Source organism: Orcinus orca, chromosome 3 (assembly GCF_937001465.1).
Source record: "Orcinus orca chromosome 3, mOrcOrc1.1, whole genome shotgun sequence".
In the NCBI taxonomy this organism is placed as follows: domain Eukaryota; kingdom Metazoa; phylum Chordata; class Mammalia; order Artiodactyla; family Delphinidae; genus Orcinus; species Orcinus orca.
The window spans coordinates 11725170-11741137 of record NC_064561.1 but is presented as its reverse complement, the minus strand read 5'-3'; the positions used below and the strand labels follow the sequence as shown (position 1 = coordinate 11741137).

The window sequence follows — 15968 nt, the reverse complement described above, 5'->3', positions numbered from 1 at the left end:
GTGGTGCGCGGGCTTCAGTAGCTGTGGCACGTGGGCTCAGTAGTTGTGACTCGCGGGCTTCAGAGCACAGGCTCAGTCGTGGCGCACGGGCTTAGTTGCTCCGCGGCATGTGGGATCTTACCGGACAAGGGCTCAAAACCGTGTCCCCTGCATTGGCAGGCGGATTCTTAACCACTGTGCCACCAGGGAAGTCCCCCAACCCCAGTTTAGATGCTCATGTCCAGAGAAGTTGAGAGACCTGCCAAGGTCACACAGCAGAGAGGCTCAGACCCCAAGCTCTGCCCCACACCCTGGCCTGCTGGGGGGACCCCAGGCAGACCCTGCTCCAGCTCCTCCCTGGCCCCCAAGTTTGAGTTGGAGTTCCGGCAATCAGCCACCAGCCCTACCGTCCAGAAAGTCACCTCCCCTCTGATGTGTAGCTTCATTGCCAGGCAGGCTTAATAGTCACAACCCCTCCCGTGACACCCAGAGGAGTCTGCAGTGCCAGCCCCTCCCTGCTGACCTTCCACTGACCCCCTCTCCACACCTGTCCCTGACGCCGGCTGCCATGTCCCAGGGGACACTGAGCTGGGTACTCATGCTGTCTTTATTTATTTATTTACTTATTTACTTTTTGCAGTACGCGGGCCTTTCACTGTTGTGGCCTCTCCCGTTGCGGAGCACAGGCTCCGGACGCGCAGGCTCAGCAGCCACGGCTCACAGGCCCAGCCGCTCTGCGGCATGTGGGATCCTCCCGGACCAGGGCACGAACCCGTGTCCCCTGCATCAGCAGGCGGACTCTCAACCACGGCGCCACCAGGGAAGCCCCCTCATGCTGTCTTTGATGCAGATTCATGTTCACCATCTTCCTCCTCCCAAAGGTCCCTGTCTCTCTACCCTCCCCTCTCACACCCCCGGGGCTGGGAACCTTCTGACCTTTCTTCTCCCCGTACAGCACCTGTCAGGATCCACCACGCCTGAGGCAGCCCCAGGTGGATGAAGGAACCAGGCTGCCTCTGACCCATCTCTCCACTGGGCTCTCAGAGAGACAGGACTTGCTTCCCTTGGCCTCAGAGCTCTGGTCCTTCCCAAGCACTGTCCCCGCTGAGTGGTCAGTCAGGAGGCACCCCATAAATAACTCCAGCCCGGACTCTGCCCCCACTGCGGTCTTCACCCACTGCATGGGTGGACGCAGGGTAAAGCTCACCTTCTCAGTCCCATGAGTCCAGCCGGGTGGAGCCTGGGGGCACAAGAGAACAGCCCACAGAGCCTCTAGCCGGTCCCCATACTCAATCAACTGTGTTTTCTCAGAGACATCACCTCCCCTCTCTGATCCTGCTTCCTCTTACCAAGTAGGGTCAATAGTTTCTACCCCTGCCCCCAGTGGACACCTCTGAGGGTTCCATGATCAAATGGGTGAGGTTACATTTATGAATTCCTCCAATAGGGCTGATGTTTCATAACCACCGGAAAAATAGTAGCAATTATAGTTATTGCTATTTCTTCTGTCCTGCCCAGTACAGGACCGAGCACACACTAGTTCCCCAAAGTTGTGTTGCTTAGTCTTGCAGAGGTTTCACAAAGGAAATGGGTTTTGTTAAGGGTTCAGAAGAATGGGGTGGGGGGATCATCCCGCAGTGGAGACTTCAGGGGAACTCCAGCTCCCAAACCTGCTGCTATGAATGTGGCCACGTGGGCCAGGGTTTCCCTAGAACTGAAGCGGGACACGGGCTGTGGAGCAGAGGACTGGGTTGTTTTCCTGCCCACGGGTGAGCATTTTCTCTGGTGGGGTCCGAATCTGTGTCGTGTCAAGGCCTTGAAGTCTGAATGTCTCGGTTACTTCCCCCAACACTACCGGCGCCAAGCCCTTATCTGGGCTATTCTCCCTGCCCGCACCACTGTCCTGTCAACACCTCCCCAGGCTCACCTTGTCACCTCCACACCCAGCCTGGGGCAACGCTCTCTGCTCCGAGCCCTCTATGGTAGCTTTATTCCCCAAACCTCACTTCTCCCGTTTTACAGAATGAGTTGAGGCTTCATCTCTTGAGATGCCCACACCGTCCCAGAGCTGATTCCTGTGGGTTTGGGTCCTACGGGGCCAATCCCCCACCCCTGCTCCATGTACAGAGTACAGGCTTCAGGTAATGACTGCTCCAACCCGGGCCTCTTCTGACAAGGGCGCTGGCTGAGGACAGGGGTGGCCCCCTCCTCAAGCCTTTGGACGGTGGAAAGAAGGAACACCAGCTTTTTTCTCTCCCCAGTCCCCAGCCAGGGGTGAGGGAGCCAAGAGAAGTGAGCCCCTCCCTGCTCTGGCTTCTGCTTTCTGGCCCAGCTGTGGCCAAGCCTGAGTCAGCCCCACGGGACCATGCTGGTGGATCTGGAGGGTCTGGGCTCTGGAGCCTGAGAGGGGGAGGGGGTGGAGGTTGAGAATGAGGGGGGCCCGGGCCAGGCTAGGGGAAAGGGCCCGGGCTGCTCAACTGCTGCCCGCTCCCAGGCCAGGGATCACCTCTCACGGGAGCATGGGATGGGGAGGCGGGGTCCCCGGGCTAGGACCAGGGGCCTGGAGCACCTTGGCGACCCCCAGAGGGATCCGTGGACCCATAGAGACCCTCCTATCTCTTGGTCTCTCCGTGTCTCTGTCTCTAAGGCTCCGCCTATCCTCCGCCCAAGGTGCTAAAGCCCCAACCTCACAGGGCTGGACGGGGCTGATTACAGGGAAGTGTCGGGGAAGATCGAAGGGCAGCCCGTTGTCCAGGGGATTGGGGGCCCAGAACCTGGCGGGCGGTGGGATGCGGGTGGGGTCGGGGTGGAAAGAAAGACCCGGAGAGAGAGAGAAAAGTAGAGATCCCTGGAGACTTCAGCCCCGGCCCCCGAGAGGCGTGTGCACCGGGAGGCGGGTCCGGCCTGGGGGCTGGGCCACTGCCTGGTTAAAGGCGGCTTCTTCCCCGGAACGCTGCTCCCGCCGTCGCACTTTCGCCCCCACTGTGATGGCCTCGTCGCCTCTCCTGCCGTTCCTGCCTCTCCTGCTGCTGCTGCTGCTGGAGGTCGCCGCTGCGGCGCGGGCGTCCCCGCTGGAAATACTCCCCGAGGGGGCGGCCCCCTGCGAGGTAGAGAAGGCGACGCGGCGGGCGGGCCGGCGGGAACCAGCGCACGGGCGAGGTGCGCGCGGCTCCTCCCGCACCCCAGACTTCGACGGGGACGACCGGGGTCCGGAGGGGACGCTGCCCGGGTCGGTGCCGGCCGCCCCACCCCCCACCCCCGCTTCAATCCTGACACTTTGGCCATACTTTCTTTCCCTTTCCGTTCCCTAACTGGAGTCTGAGTCGCTCAGCTGTCCCCCCATCCCATCCCCCCGCAACTCCCCCCGCCCCCCCCAGGGTGCATTGAGCACCTACTGTGTACATCTGGAGCAGGGATCAGAGTCTCCTCTTTTAGGCCAGGGGAAGCCCAGACTAGCTACGCGGCCTGCGCGTGGCCACCGCATTTATTAGGGGCTCCTTATTGGGTGCATTTCGGCCGGGGAAGAGCTCGCGTGCTCCTGGTGCGGAGTAAGCAGATGCCCTGGACGCTGAACGACTCGCTCACAGACGCGACCGCCCGCCGCCCCTCAGCTGTAGTCGGAAGTCAACACCTATTAGGCGCCGCCTCTGCAGTAGCCTTGGGAGGGGTTCAGTGGGCCCGTTGAGAGGAAGAATAAATGAGTCAAGCGGGTATGTAGGGCCTTGCTCAGCTCAGGGCCAAGGCTCTAGGGATGAAGTGGAAACGAATGAGCCTGCCTTAGTGGTATGCCTCATGAGAAGGCAGGATTGCGGCAGAGACCAGAAATGTTCATGCCTTGAATTCTTACTGCATGGCGTCCCCTGGGTGAGGAGTTTCACCTCACCTGGAGGAAGAAAGCAAGACTTGTGCATTCATTAACTGCCTACTGTTTGCAAATCTTTGTCACATCCATTCTGCAGACAGACTGACATTTAGGAATATTTAGGAATGCCATAAAGCCTCAGAGTCAGGATTCCACCTGGCAAGGTCTGGAAGGAGTGTGAGATAGAGCACCTACTGTTTGCAGCTCCCTTCCTGCAAGAGAACCAAGCAGAGCTGCATTTGAATCACATCCCTCCCTTCCATGCAGGCCGGTGAGCTGTGCCTGCAGGCGCCCCTCTGGAAGTCTGACCCTCCGCCCATCAATGTGAGCCTCTACTATGAGTCACTGTGCCCCGGCTGCCGGTACTTCCTGATCCGCGAGCTCTACCCGACGTGGCTGATGGTCTGGGAAATCCTCAATGTCACGCTGGTGCCCTACGGAAACGCTCATGTGCGTGGGTACAGGTGAAACTGAGGCCCGTGGCCGGGGGAAGGGGGTCGGGGGGGCAGCCAGCACTCACCCCACTGCTTTTCAGGAACAGAACATCAGCGGCAGGTGGGAGTTCACGTGCCAGCACGGCGAGCAGGAGTGCAAGCTTAACAAGGTGGAGGTGAGCAGCACCCAGAGTTCCCGGGGGGGGGGGCACGAGGCTGGGGAGACTGCCCACCATAAGGAAAATGGAATCAAGGCTCACAAGGGATGGACTGCAACCAGCTCCGTCCCTTGCCTGTGCGCCTCCACTTAATCACGTCTTCATTCTCTGCTTCATTAGTGGACACTCGTGGTTATTCCCGGAGTGGTCTTGGGGTGCTCTGGGCCACCCTCACATCCTTGCCTGCCCCCCCCCCCCCCCCGCCCACCAGGCCTGCCTGTTGGACCAGCTGGAGAAGAGCGCGGCCTTCCTGACCATTGTCTGCCTAGAGGAAATGGATGACATGGAGAAAAATCTGAAGCCGGTGAGCAATGCCCCTCACTCAGCCTGGGTCGGAGGGCCCTGGCCTTCCTGCATCCAGACAGACCCAGGTTCAAGTGCTGGCCACGACTACCACTCTCCGTGCAGCCCCAGGAAAACAGCCTCCCCTCTCGAAGCCTCGATCTCTGAATCGAGAGAACGAAGATCTTCTGGGGACGTGGGTAGATCAGGGAGGGCTTCCTGGACAAGATGCCTCCGAGCTGGGCTCGGACAAACAGGAATGTGCAGGGACACAGATGGTGACCCTTCTCTGGGGTAAGGAGATGACAGGACAGGCCCACTTAACTCCCTGGGGGGTTATGAAAAAGAACTCCCAAAGGAGTGACTCATCTGCCCTGATTGTTTATTCATTTATCAAACATCTGGGCCACCCAAGAGACCTGAGCCACCCTGAGACACCTCCAGGCCCTGCAGAGTCATAGTATGGAGTGCAAAGGATGAGGGGACACTCAGGAGACTCAGGGGAAGGGGAAGGAAAAGTGCTCCTGGCAGAGGGAAGAGCAAGTACGATGCTCTCAGGAAAATAAAACACTATAGGGGTCGGGCTGCGGATCTGGTCTTATGGGAGACAGGAGCAGCCTGAGCCCCTGCCTTGGGGGCCTCCACTCAGGCATGTATTAAGCACCCATTGTTTATGGGTATTGCTGCGTCCCTGTGAACCCAACTGTCTCCTGTTGCTAGTGAGGAAACAAAAGCTTGGCTTGGGTTGGGGGGTGGTGCTAGTGGGAGGACCGTTGGGGAGATAACAGGGAGGAAGCTGAGACAACACCCCAGCCGGCCAGCTCCCCCTCTGCCCTCAGTGCCTGCAGATCTATGCTCCAGAGGTGTCCCCTGACTCCATCATGGAGTGTGCCACAGGGGACCGTGGCATGCAGCTCTTGCACATCAATGCCCAGCTCACGGACGCTCTGCAGCCACCCCACGAGTATGTGCCCTGGGTCGTCGTCAATGGGGTAAGAACTCTTGCAGCTCTCAGGTCATCCCCAGGCAGGGACTGGGTTGATGGATGTGACCCCTGGGCTGGGAGGCAGGAGGCAGGGGCCAGACTTGGGGCCATTTGCAGCCCCTTCTGGGCCGAGCACGGGTCGGTTGGGGCAGGTGGGACTTATGACCTCCTGTCTTGCTTGTGCAGAAACCCATGAAAGAGAAGGACCAGCTCTTACACCTCGTCTGCCAGTTGTACCAGGTAAGCTAGACAGGGAGCAGAGGGACTCAGCTGGTGGGGGCAGGGTCTCCTTTCAGGACCCCAACTCGTGGCCATCTCCTCCAGGGCAAGAAGCCGGATGTCTGCCAACTCATAGCCAGCTCCCACAAGGAAGTCTGCTTCAAGTGATGGCCGGTGCCCTGGGAGGGAACTGATGCAGGAAGAACAAGATCCCACCTGCCCTCATTTTTTGATCCCTGACTCAGCAGCCACTACTTATCATCCAGATAACTTCTACACATTCCACGAAGCCGAGACTCAAAATTCTGCCCTGAGATCAAGAATCTCGCCCCACTGAGAACGGTGCTACACTGAAACTAGTTCAATAAACACTTCTGGATGTTGTGGTTCATTTGATAAGTCAGCAAATCCCCTTTTCCTGGATCTGCACAGTGCTGGAATCCCTGAGAAGCCCCCTGTCCAGGGGATGCAGAGCCAGACAGACATTCCTAGTCCCATGGGGGCAGGGATGGGCTAGAGGGGGAGGCACCAGCACTAGAGAACCCAGAGGAGGAGTGAACGTTCTGCATAGGGAGGAGGGACATTGGGACTGGTGTTTTGAAGGGTGACTAGGAGTTCATTGGGCAGAAAATGTATTTATTAATTCAACAAACATCCCTAGCTCCCCTTTTTTGTTGCCTCACATTGGGTGTTATGGGTTAAGCCAGAGAATGGTAACTGGAGCCAGGCAAGGCCAGAGGATGGGGCAGGGACCTTGTCTGGGGAGTTTGAAAGAATATGTTCACTGGGGGGGAATCATGGCGTTTCAGGGAAGGGGAACCAGTGTAAAAAGGCCCAGACAGCAGCAAAATCAGGAGTTAGAATGGCAGGCTGAGGGACTTCCCTGGTGGCGCAGTGGGAATCTGCCTGCCAATGCAGGGGACACGGGTTCGAGCCCTGGTCCGGGAAGATCGCACATTGCCGCAGAGCAACTAAGCCCGTGCACCACAACTACTGAGCCTGTGCTCTAGAGCCCGCGAGCCACAACTACTGAAGCCCACATGCCCTAGAGCCCGTGATCGTCAACAAGAGAAGCCACCACAATGAGAAGACGGCGTACCGCAGCGAAGAGTAGCCCCCGCTCTCCACAACTAGAGAAACCCCACGCGCAGCAACGAAGATCCAACTCAGCCAAAAAATTAAAATAAATAAAAAAATAAAATCTCAAAGAAAGTCCTTCCTTGACAGGTTTCATGGGATTTGCCCTGATTATTTTACACAGGTGCAGCAGGTGTTCAGTTTGCTTTACTGGAAGTTTCTGTAAGGAATCTCAGGGTGGACTTCTAAAAGCCTCTATCATTTGTTAACTGGAGATAACAACTCGAGTTTCACCTGCAGTTTCATCTGTGCCTTTTGGTGAATTTCTCTCTTCTTTGATGTCCCCAAAGTATGGCAAGGATCTTGGTTGGCCAGGCTGGACCTGTAGGGCTGACCCTCAAGCCAGGGACAAGCCAGTTTTCCCGTGAGGGTTTTGTAAGCACTGGCTCCCAAAAGTCCAACTTAGTTTCTTGAAACTGGCTGGTGAAACTGTATCTGGAAACAGTCTGTCTTCCAGGAGGTGGAGCTTAATTCCACCCCCCCCCAACACTCTAGCCCTGAGAGTGGACTGGATTTTGGAACTCAATTCCAAAGAGTAGGGAAAGGGAGAAATGGTAACCTGACAGCGGAGTAGAAACACCTGGCAGACGTCCCTTAATCACGTGAGCCAGCTGAGCCTCACGTGACCCTGGTTAACATCATGTGATCCGAGTTAGAGGCACTGGGGTAAATCATGTGATATCACACGCACCATCTGACGCAAGGAGGACACCACCTCTGTGGGATTCTCCCCAAAAACCCAGAACCCCAGTCTAACCACAAGAAAACAGCACCCGAACCAAGATGGAGGGACATTCTACAAAATGTCCCACTGGTCCTCTTCAAAAGTGTCAAAGTCATGAAAAACAAGAAAAAACCCAGAAAGAATCACAGACCAGAGGAGCCTGAGGGGATGACTAAACGCAATGTGGTGGGATCGTGGCCAAGTTCACACTTGAACGAGTAACTGGAATTAGGATTGATAATGCTGTCCTGTGGTTCCCTAACATCAGCCAATGCACCTTCAGGAATTTGCCAAATAGAATTGTATCACAGGGACTTCCCTGGTGGTCCAGTGCTTAAGAATCTGCCTTCCAATTCAGGGGATGGGAGTTCGATCCCTGGTCGGGGAACTAAGATCCCACATGCTGCAGGGCAACTAAGCCCGCGCACCACAACTACTGAGCCCACGCTCTCTCGAGCCCACACACCACAACGAAAGATCCCACGAGCTGCAACTAAGACCCAAGCGCAGCCAAAAATAAAATAAATAAATAAATACTAAAAAAAATTTTTTTTAAAGAAATGTATCACAGAGCTAAAAAATACAACCAACTACTGAATGTAACAAAAAAGAAGCAGAGTGGCATGGACATATATACACTACCAAATGTAAAATAGATAGCTAGTAGGAAGCAGCCGCATAGCACAGGGAGATCAGCTCGGTGCTTTGTGACCACCTAGAGGGGTGGGATAGGGAGGGTGGGAGGGAGGGAGACGCAAGAGGGAGGGGATATAGGGATATATGTGTATGTATAACTGATTCACTGTGTTATGAAGCAGAAACTGACATACAATTGGAAAGCAATTATTCTCCAATAAAGATGTTAAAAAAAAAAAAAAGCAGACCTCACAGATATAGAGAAGAAGCTAGTGGTTACCAGTGGGGAGGGGGAGGGGAGAGGGGCAATATAGGGGTAGGGGATTAAGAGGTAGAGACTGTTAGGTATAAAATAAGCTACAAGGATATATTCTACAACACGGGGACTATAGCCAATATTCTTTTTAATTGTATTTTATTTATTTTATTTTTGGCTGCGTTGGGTCTTTGTTGCTGCACGTGGGCTTTTCTCTGGTTGTGGCGAGCGGAGGCTACCCTTCGTTGCGGTGCGCAGGCTTCTCATTGCGGTGGCTTCCCTTGTTGCAGAGCACGGGCTCTAGGCGCGCGGGCTTCAGTAGTTGTGGCATGCAGGCTCAGTAGTTGTGGCTCGCGGGCTGTAGAGCACAGGCTCAGTAGTTACGGCGCATCGGCTTAGCTGTTTCGTGGCATGTGGGATCTTCCCGGACCAGGGCTCGAACCCGTGTCACCTGCATTGGCAGGCGGATTCTTAACCACTGTGCCACCAGGGAAGCCCAATCTTTTTAAAAAAAATATTTATTTATTTGGTAGCACCAGGTCTTAGTTGTGGCAGGCGGGTTCCTTAGTTGTGGCACGCAAACTCTTAGTTGTGGCATGCATGTGGGATCTAGTTCCCTAACCAAGGATCGAACCCAGGCCCCCTGCATTGGGAGCGGGGAGTCTTATCCACTGAGCTGCCAGGGAAGTCCCACCAATATTTTATAATAACTACAAATGGAGTATAACCTTTAAAAGTTGTGAATCACTATATTGTATACCTATAACATATCATATTATACAACTATACTTCAATTAAAAAAAAAGAAATGCATCACAGTGAGGGCACTAACCAAGCTCCTTTTTAATTAACTGACTAGGGTACTTATGCCTACAAAATCCCTTCTAAAAATTAACACAACACTGTAAATCAACTATACTTCAGTAAAATAAGTTTTTAAAAAATCCCTTCTACAATACAACATAACGTCATATTTGCATTTTATCATATTCACAAGTTCTACCTACACTTGAGGAGGATGTACTGGTGTACATCTGAGGCAGAAATCTTGGGGCCATATCTTAGAATCCTGCCTCTCACACCTCCTGGTGTAGAAAAATACAACAAAACATAGTGAGAAGTAAAAGCCTTCTGAATTACAGACCAATAGGTATGCAGACAGAGTTTAGTGGCTCCAAATCTAAAATTCCAACCATGGTTCAAGAGGAAACACGGTGTAGGGGAAATAAAATTTAGAATTTGATTTTGGGAAGTTTGTCCAGAATGTCAAAGATTTGAACACTAGGTTAAATTGAACACTAGGTTAAAGTAACACTAGGTTAAATGAAACAATACTTAGTTACCTATTTAACCAAAGTGACAATAAAAGATGTGACAGGCAAATACAGTAACATAATAAAAGAAAAAGCTCCAGCTCTTTTGAGACGACTCAGTTTTCCTAATTAAAGACTTGATAAAGACAACATTTTGATAAAACAGAATCTTTGTTTTCTATATGAATTACTTAACAGGTAAAGAAAAATCTCTTACAATAATCCAAGAAAATGTTATTCTTTTAACAGAGAAAGAAAGTCAAATTCTAGTTTTGCATAGTCACATTATTGATATTAAAGCTCATTGTTGATAACCAACAAGGACCTACTGTACGGCACAGGGAACTATACTCAATATCTTGTAATAACCTATAATGAAAAAGAATTTAAAAAGGAATAGATAGGTATATATGTATGTATAACTGAATCACTTTGCTGTACACCTGCAACTAATGCAACATTGTAAATCAACTATATTTCAATAAAAACAATTTTAAATAAAGCTCATTTTTAAAATTCTTATAATAATCCATTTAATTTTTGCCAATTTGACCACACAAGATAAGATTTCCTCTTTCTCCCTCTCCAACTTTCTAAATCCATTTAGGTTTTTCTCCTTTATTTTCCTCTTTTGTATTTTGAGGCAATCACTAAATACCCTTAAACAAGGACAAAATTACTCTTCTCTTTCCTTCCTAAGAACGCATCCTTGGACTTCCCTGGTGGCTCAGTGGTTAAGAATCTGCCTGCCTATGCAGGGGACAAGGGTTCAATCACTGGTCCAGGAAGATATCACATGCCGTGGAGCAACTAAGCCCGACTGCCACAACTACTGAGCCTGTGTGCCACAACTACTGAAGCCCACGCGCCTAGAGCCTGTGCTCCACAACGAGAAGCCACCACAATGAGAAGCCCGCGCACCGCAACGAAGAGTAGTCCCCGCTCGCCGCAACTAGAGAAAGCCCATGCACAGCAACGAAGACCCAACGCAGCCAAACATAAATAAATTACATTAAATACTTGCTAATTAAAAAAAAAAGAGCGCATCCTTCATACCTCATACTCTTTCCTGCAGAAACACATCTTATTTTCCGTGCACACTTCACATACAGAGTTTTTTTTCTGTAACTTTATTATTCCTAGCAGTTTCATTTACTTACATTGATTATAATTCATAACCCTAAGTTCCAGGGAAAACTAGGAAGCAAGCAATTGTAAACTGCCTGTGGCCATACCAACATTCTATAGTAGATTAGCAAATTTATGAATACATCATTTCATAATTTCTAGAGGCATATGCTTCCTTATAATACAATTTTTTGATGTGGCAAAGGACGTGTTTACTAACGGAAACATCACTAGTTCCTTTGTAAAACTTAAGAAGCCAACGAGATAAACTTATGTTTAGTGATTAATATTTCAGTATTTTCTCATATTTGAAAATTATCTACATATTCAATGAATATCCACCATTTCACTTAACTTAGTATAAGGTTTCAAGTTTCCAAAATGATTCTGGAAACTTTTTTTTTTTTTTTTTTTTTTTTGCGGTACACAGGCGTCTCACTGTTGTGGCCTCTCCCGTTGCGGAGCACAGGCTCCGGACGCGCAGGCTCAGCGGCCATGGCTCACAGGCCCAGCCGCGCCGCGGCATGTGGGATCTTCCCAGACCGGGGCACGAACCCGTGTCCCCTGCATCGGCAGGCGGACTCTCAACCACTGCGCCACCAGGGAAGACCTAGAAACATTTTTTTTTTAATTTATTTATTTTTGGCTGTGTTGGGTCTTCGTGGCTGCACGCAGGCTTTCTCTAGTTGTGGCGAGCAGGGGCTACTCTTCGCTGCCGTGCACGGGCTTCTCATTGCGGTAGCTTCTCTTGCTGCGGAGCACGGGCTCTAGAGCACAGACTCAGTAGTTGTGGCGCACGGGCTTAGTTGCTCCGTGGCATGTGGGATCTTCCTGGACCAGGGATGGAACCCATGTCCCCTGCATTGGCAGGCAGGTTCTTATCCACTGCACCACCAGGGAAGCCCTAGAAACTATTTTTAAGGAGACATTATAAAACAAAATTATTGTTGAGAAGTTCACTTATAAACTTTTATCCTATTTACATTTATTACTTAACTTGTTTTTAATAATTATGCTTAAATTACTCATGAAAATTTCATGAGTCATTAAATAGCTAGCCATAATCTTGTTATTTTTCTTGTTGATAAATCAAGCAAGTATCAAAAATCACAGAAGAGGGCTTCCCTGGTGGCGCAGTGGTTGAGAGTCCGCCTGCCGATGCAGGGGACACGGGTTCGTGCCCCGGTCCGGGAAGATCCCACGTGCCGCGGAGCGGCTAGGCCGACGAGCTATGGCCGCTGAGCCAAAGACCTAACACAGCCAAAAATAAATAAATAAAATAAATAATATAAATAAATAATATAAAAAAAAATCACAGAAGAATGTAAAAAGTTAAATATATGACCTCCTTTATTTTAAAATTTACTATTGTGCTTGATATACATCAAGCAATTAACTTTTATTGTCTGTTTTGTTCTTAGTTTGAATTTACAGTTTTATAATCTAAACATCTAGTAGAGACAGTTTGACTAATCAACTTACATAAGCACTTTTTTTTAAGCCAATTAAATAGAGCTCTTTTACAAGTTAATTTTTAGCAATACTTCCCAGAGGTAGAAGAATATCACATGTATATAGACAAACATAAACCTAGAGACAGAAGCAGAGATCTTATAACTTTTATTTTTAAATTTTAGCCATGAGACAGGTACAAGAATTTCAAACTCATTATTGAAGAAAAAAAAAATTTGGATCCAAAGTGTGTTTCTGGCAGATGGATCAAGTTACTAATATTTGTGAAGAAGCCTTTTTAAACTTTTTTTCTTGCCGGTGTATTTCCAAATAGCCCTCTGAGTACATAGTTCCATTTTAGCTTAGGAAAGAAGAAGGCCTTGAAAATAGTTCCAGTCAGGCTCTGAATGTCTCCAATAAAGCCAATTTCTGACATAGAGTTCCTTTTAAAAAAAAAAATCCTTTCAATATCTTATCATCAGGTTTCAGCCCAGACAAACAGTAAATTTTCCCGGCAGTATTGAACTCCCTTTTTTTTTTTTTTAACCAAAAGCATACCAAGTGATTCAAAACCAAAACCAATCAGCCTTCTATGACTAAACCATAGAGGGGTCCCCAAAGAGGGTGCAAAAAAGGCAGCTCTCTCAAGTTCCACAGCCACTCCCAAAGATGGGCAGAAGAGAGAAAGACTTAGACAATTCCCCTCAGAGGCTGGCAACAGTGGTCCAGTAGTCGGTAGGACCCTAGCCACAAATGGGGTGCAACCCACATTTCTTTCTGGCCATCTACATATTCTCAGGGCTCTCACCTGATGGTTGGACATGTAGGACCAAAACCAGCATGGCCTAGCAGACAGAAAGCCAAGCCAAGCTCTCGGCACACAAGTCTCTGGCTGAGACTGACACACAAGACAGATTAACAGGGGAAAAGCATAAAAAATTTATTTACATGTACGTGGGAGTCTTCGCAAGAAAAATGAAGACCCAAAGACTTGTTATTTACTAGGTTGAACGAGCGTCAACTGCAGAAAAGCAACTAAAATACATGGGGGAGACTAAAGGAAGATAAGAGTTATTTCAACAAGACCTGTTTGTACAGATTTCTCTCAGCTTTGACTCCCTGTCTCTGGGGATAAGAGGGTTTCTTCCTCCCAGTAGAGGGAGGGCACCTTTGCCATGGGAATTTTATTTCCTGCTTTCAGTAAGAAAAAGGAAAGACCAAGAGCCCTTCTTGCATCTTGCAGTCTTACTAATGCCTTTAACTCAAAATAATCAATCTGCCAGAGTAGCATATTTTGCGGTGGCATGTTCTGAAAACTCCTTCAACAGAAACACCCAAAATCACAGGTCTAGACGTCAAAAGCTGTTCCTCCTGGTGGGCACTCAATTCTTAATGGATTCTCCATTGCTTTTCAGCCAGTAAACCAGTAATACATTGATAGAGATTGCCAAATGATCAGACCATAAAGCCAAATTCCCAGTCCCTGATGCCTCTAATGCTGGTGACATTACCCATCATAAAAACATCAAAAACAAGGCACCTATCTAGAGAGAGGAAAACACAGATGAGAAAAATAGAGAATCAGCGAGATTCTCTTACCTCTTGGAGTTGCCAGGGCTTCAGCCACCATGAAATGCACTTCTCTGCTGAAAAAGTTGACCTGACTCTGTTTCGTGAATCATAATTTGACTTTCCCCCCTCTTTTAACCATTTTGGAGGTTTTCCACAAAAATGCAGTAAAATCTGGAACCTGGAATACCAGACTGAGTTACTTGACAGCAGTAGGAAGTGTTGAAGGATAATTTTCCCAAAAAAGGTAAAAATCACGACTCTCATACAGAAATAAAATTGAGCATGTGTTAAAAATTGTTAACTCGTTGTTAATAAAGGGAACTAACTGGTCAGGCGTTAAACCCATTTCAAAGAAGAACCAAACAACAAGACAAAACAAGCACAGTAAAATGAATGTGCAAATGAAGGCAAAAAAATGGGGGGTGGGCATCTCTCCACTCAGAATTCATTTGCATGTCTATAGGGAAGAATTATTTTTCCCTGTTATCAGTTATAACCACAGGGTTTATAAAATATCTCCCATAGAATCAAAATCAGAAAACCCTGAAGGGTGTCCTCTAACAAAGAGGAAAAAAAAATTTTTTGTAAAGAGTCAAATAGTAAATAGTTTAGTTTTTGCAGACCATACAATCTTTGTTGCAACTGCTCATTGTAATGAGAGTAGACAATAAAGAAACAAATGGGCATGACTGTGTTCCAACATAGCTTTATTTATGGATTCGGAAATTTGAATTTCATATAATTTTCACATGTCCCAGAATATTATTTGGATTTTTTCACCGACCAATTAAAAAAGGTAAGAGAATTCTTAGCTCGCGAGCCTCACCAAAACCGGCGCCGACAGGATTTGGCCCACAGGCGACAGTTTGCGACACCCTGTTCCTGTAGGTAACGCATAGATTTCCATTGAAACTCACATTTTCCCCTCCAGGAACACAGGAAATAACAAGGTGATAAAACTGTCCCTGCAGCAACACAAAGTTGCTGTGAAATGTCTTAATGCACGTCATGTGCCCAGAACAGTGCCTAACGTTTTAATTATATTATTCTTGAACTGAGGTCAGACACCCAGCAGTCGTCAGGACCAAGGTCAACGTCTACACAAGAATCCCAGCGGCCTGCGCGCGCCGCAGAACTGTAGCCCCGCCCCCACTCTCTCGAGTCTCTGCGGGATTGGACTTCCACCCCGGTAGTCATGGCCACAGTCCGATCCCCTTTTCAGGAATTTCGGGAGAATCTGGAAATCTGGAGGGCAACTACAAGAGAGAACTCGGTAGAGTTGTTCAAGATTGGCCATCTCAAGGCGGGACGCAGGACGACAGTCAGTGATTTGCCAGCCTAACGATAGTCAGCGAGGGTCTCCGATTGGCCAGTTCAGTACTGGGCAGGCAAATAAGGGTGTGGAGACGGTTACCCATAGGCCAGAGTTGATAGGGGCGGGAAAACGAGGTTAGAACGACAGCAATTGGCATGCGCGGTGTGACGCGAAGCCTATTTGCGATTGGCCCGTAAGGCGCGGAAGGCGGTGTGCGGCTTCGTTCGGCAATTAGCCTCTAGACGGGATACCGACTTTTGATTGGCTAATACCTCTCGGGGCGGGCAAAGTGAAGAGGCAAGCGGTCGGCGATTGGCTGCAGTGACTTGGGGAAGCATGCAAATCACGAAGGCAGCGTGCGATTGGGTAGCACGGCGCGAGGCGGGGATCCGGGACGCGGGGTGACAGGAGATTGGCCGGCATGGGCAGGGCGGCCGGGTGTGCCGGTTCCTAGGT

The 15968-nt window shown here is 49.6% G+C and overlaps 1 protein-coding gene and 1 long non-coding RNA gene across 2 annotated transcripts; one reads left to right on the top strand and one right to left on the bottom strand.

Moving 5' to 3' along the window:
- The first annotated feature begins 787 nt into the window (after nucleotides 1–787).
- IFI30 (IFI30 lysosomal thiol reductase) lies at nucleotides 788–6378 on the top strand. The gene is made up of 7 exons (XM_004277553.4): nucleotides 788–3086; nucleotides 4109–4291; nucleotides 4377–4451; nucleotides 4705–4797; nucleotides 5615–5767; nucleotides 5947–6000; nucleotides 6085–6378. Exons 1-7 carry the CDS (start codon nucleotides 2409–2411, stop codon nucleotides 6145–6147), a joined length of 1299 nt encoding a protein of 432 aa, XP_004277601.2. The 5' UTR covers nucleotides 788–2408; the 3' UTR covers nucleotides 6148–6378.
- Nucleotides 6379–10125: 3747 nt separating this feature from the next.
- LOC125964124 (uncharacterized) lies at nucleotides 10126–15917 on the bottom strand. Its single transcript, XR_007476819.1, has 2 exons — nucleotides 14225–15917; nucleotides 10126–12084 (listed from the first exon to the last, which is right to left on the bottom strand). It is a non-coding gene; the product is annotated as an uncharacterized LOC125964124 (long non-coding RNA).
- Between the last annotated feature and the right edge of the window lie 51 nt (nucleotides 15918–15968).

Excerpts from the sequence above, each read along its gene's own strand:
- IFI30 (XM_004277553.4), top strand. The coding sequence starts at position 2,409 with ATGAGGGGGGCCCGGGCCAGGCTAGGGGAAAGGGCCCGGGCTGCTCAA. Across the intron at positions 4,452-4,704 it reads GCAAGCTTAACAAGGTGGAG|GCCTGCCTGTTGGACCAGCT; the intron begins GTGAGCAGCACC and ends CCCGCCCACCAG. Across the intron at positions 4,798-5,614 it reads TGGAGAAAAATCTGAAGCCG|TGCCTGCAGATCTATGCTCC; the intron begins GTGAGCAATGCC and ends CTCTGCCCTCAG.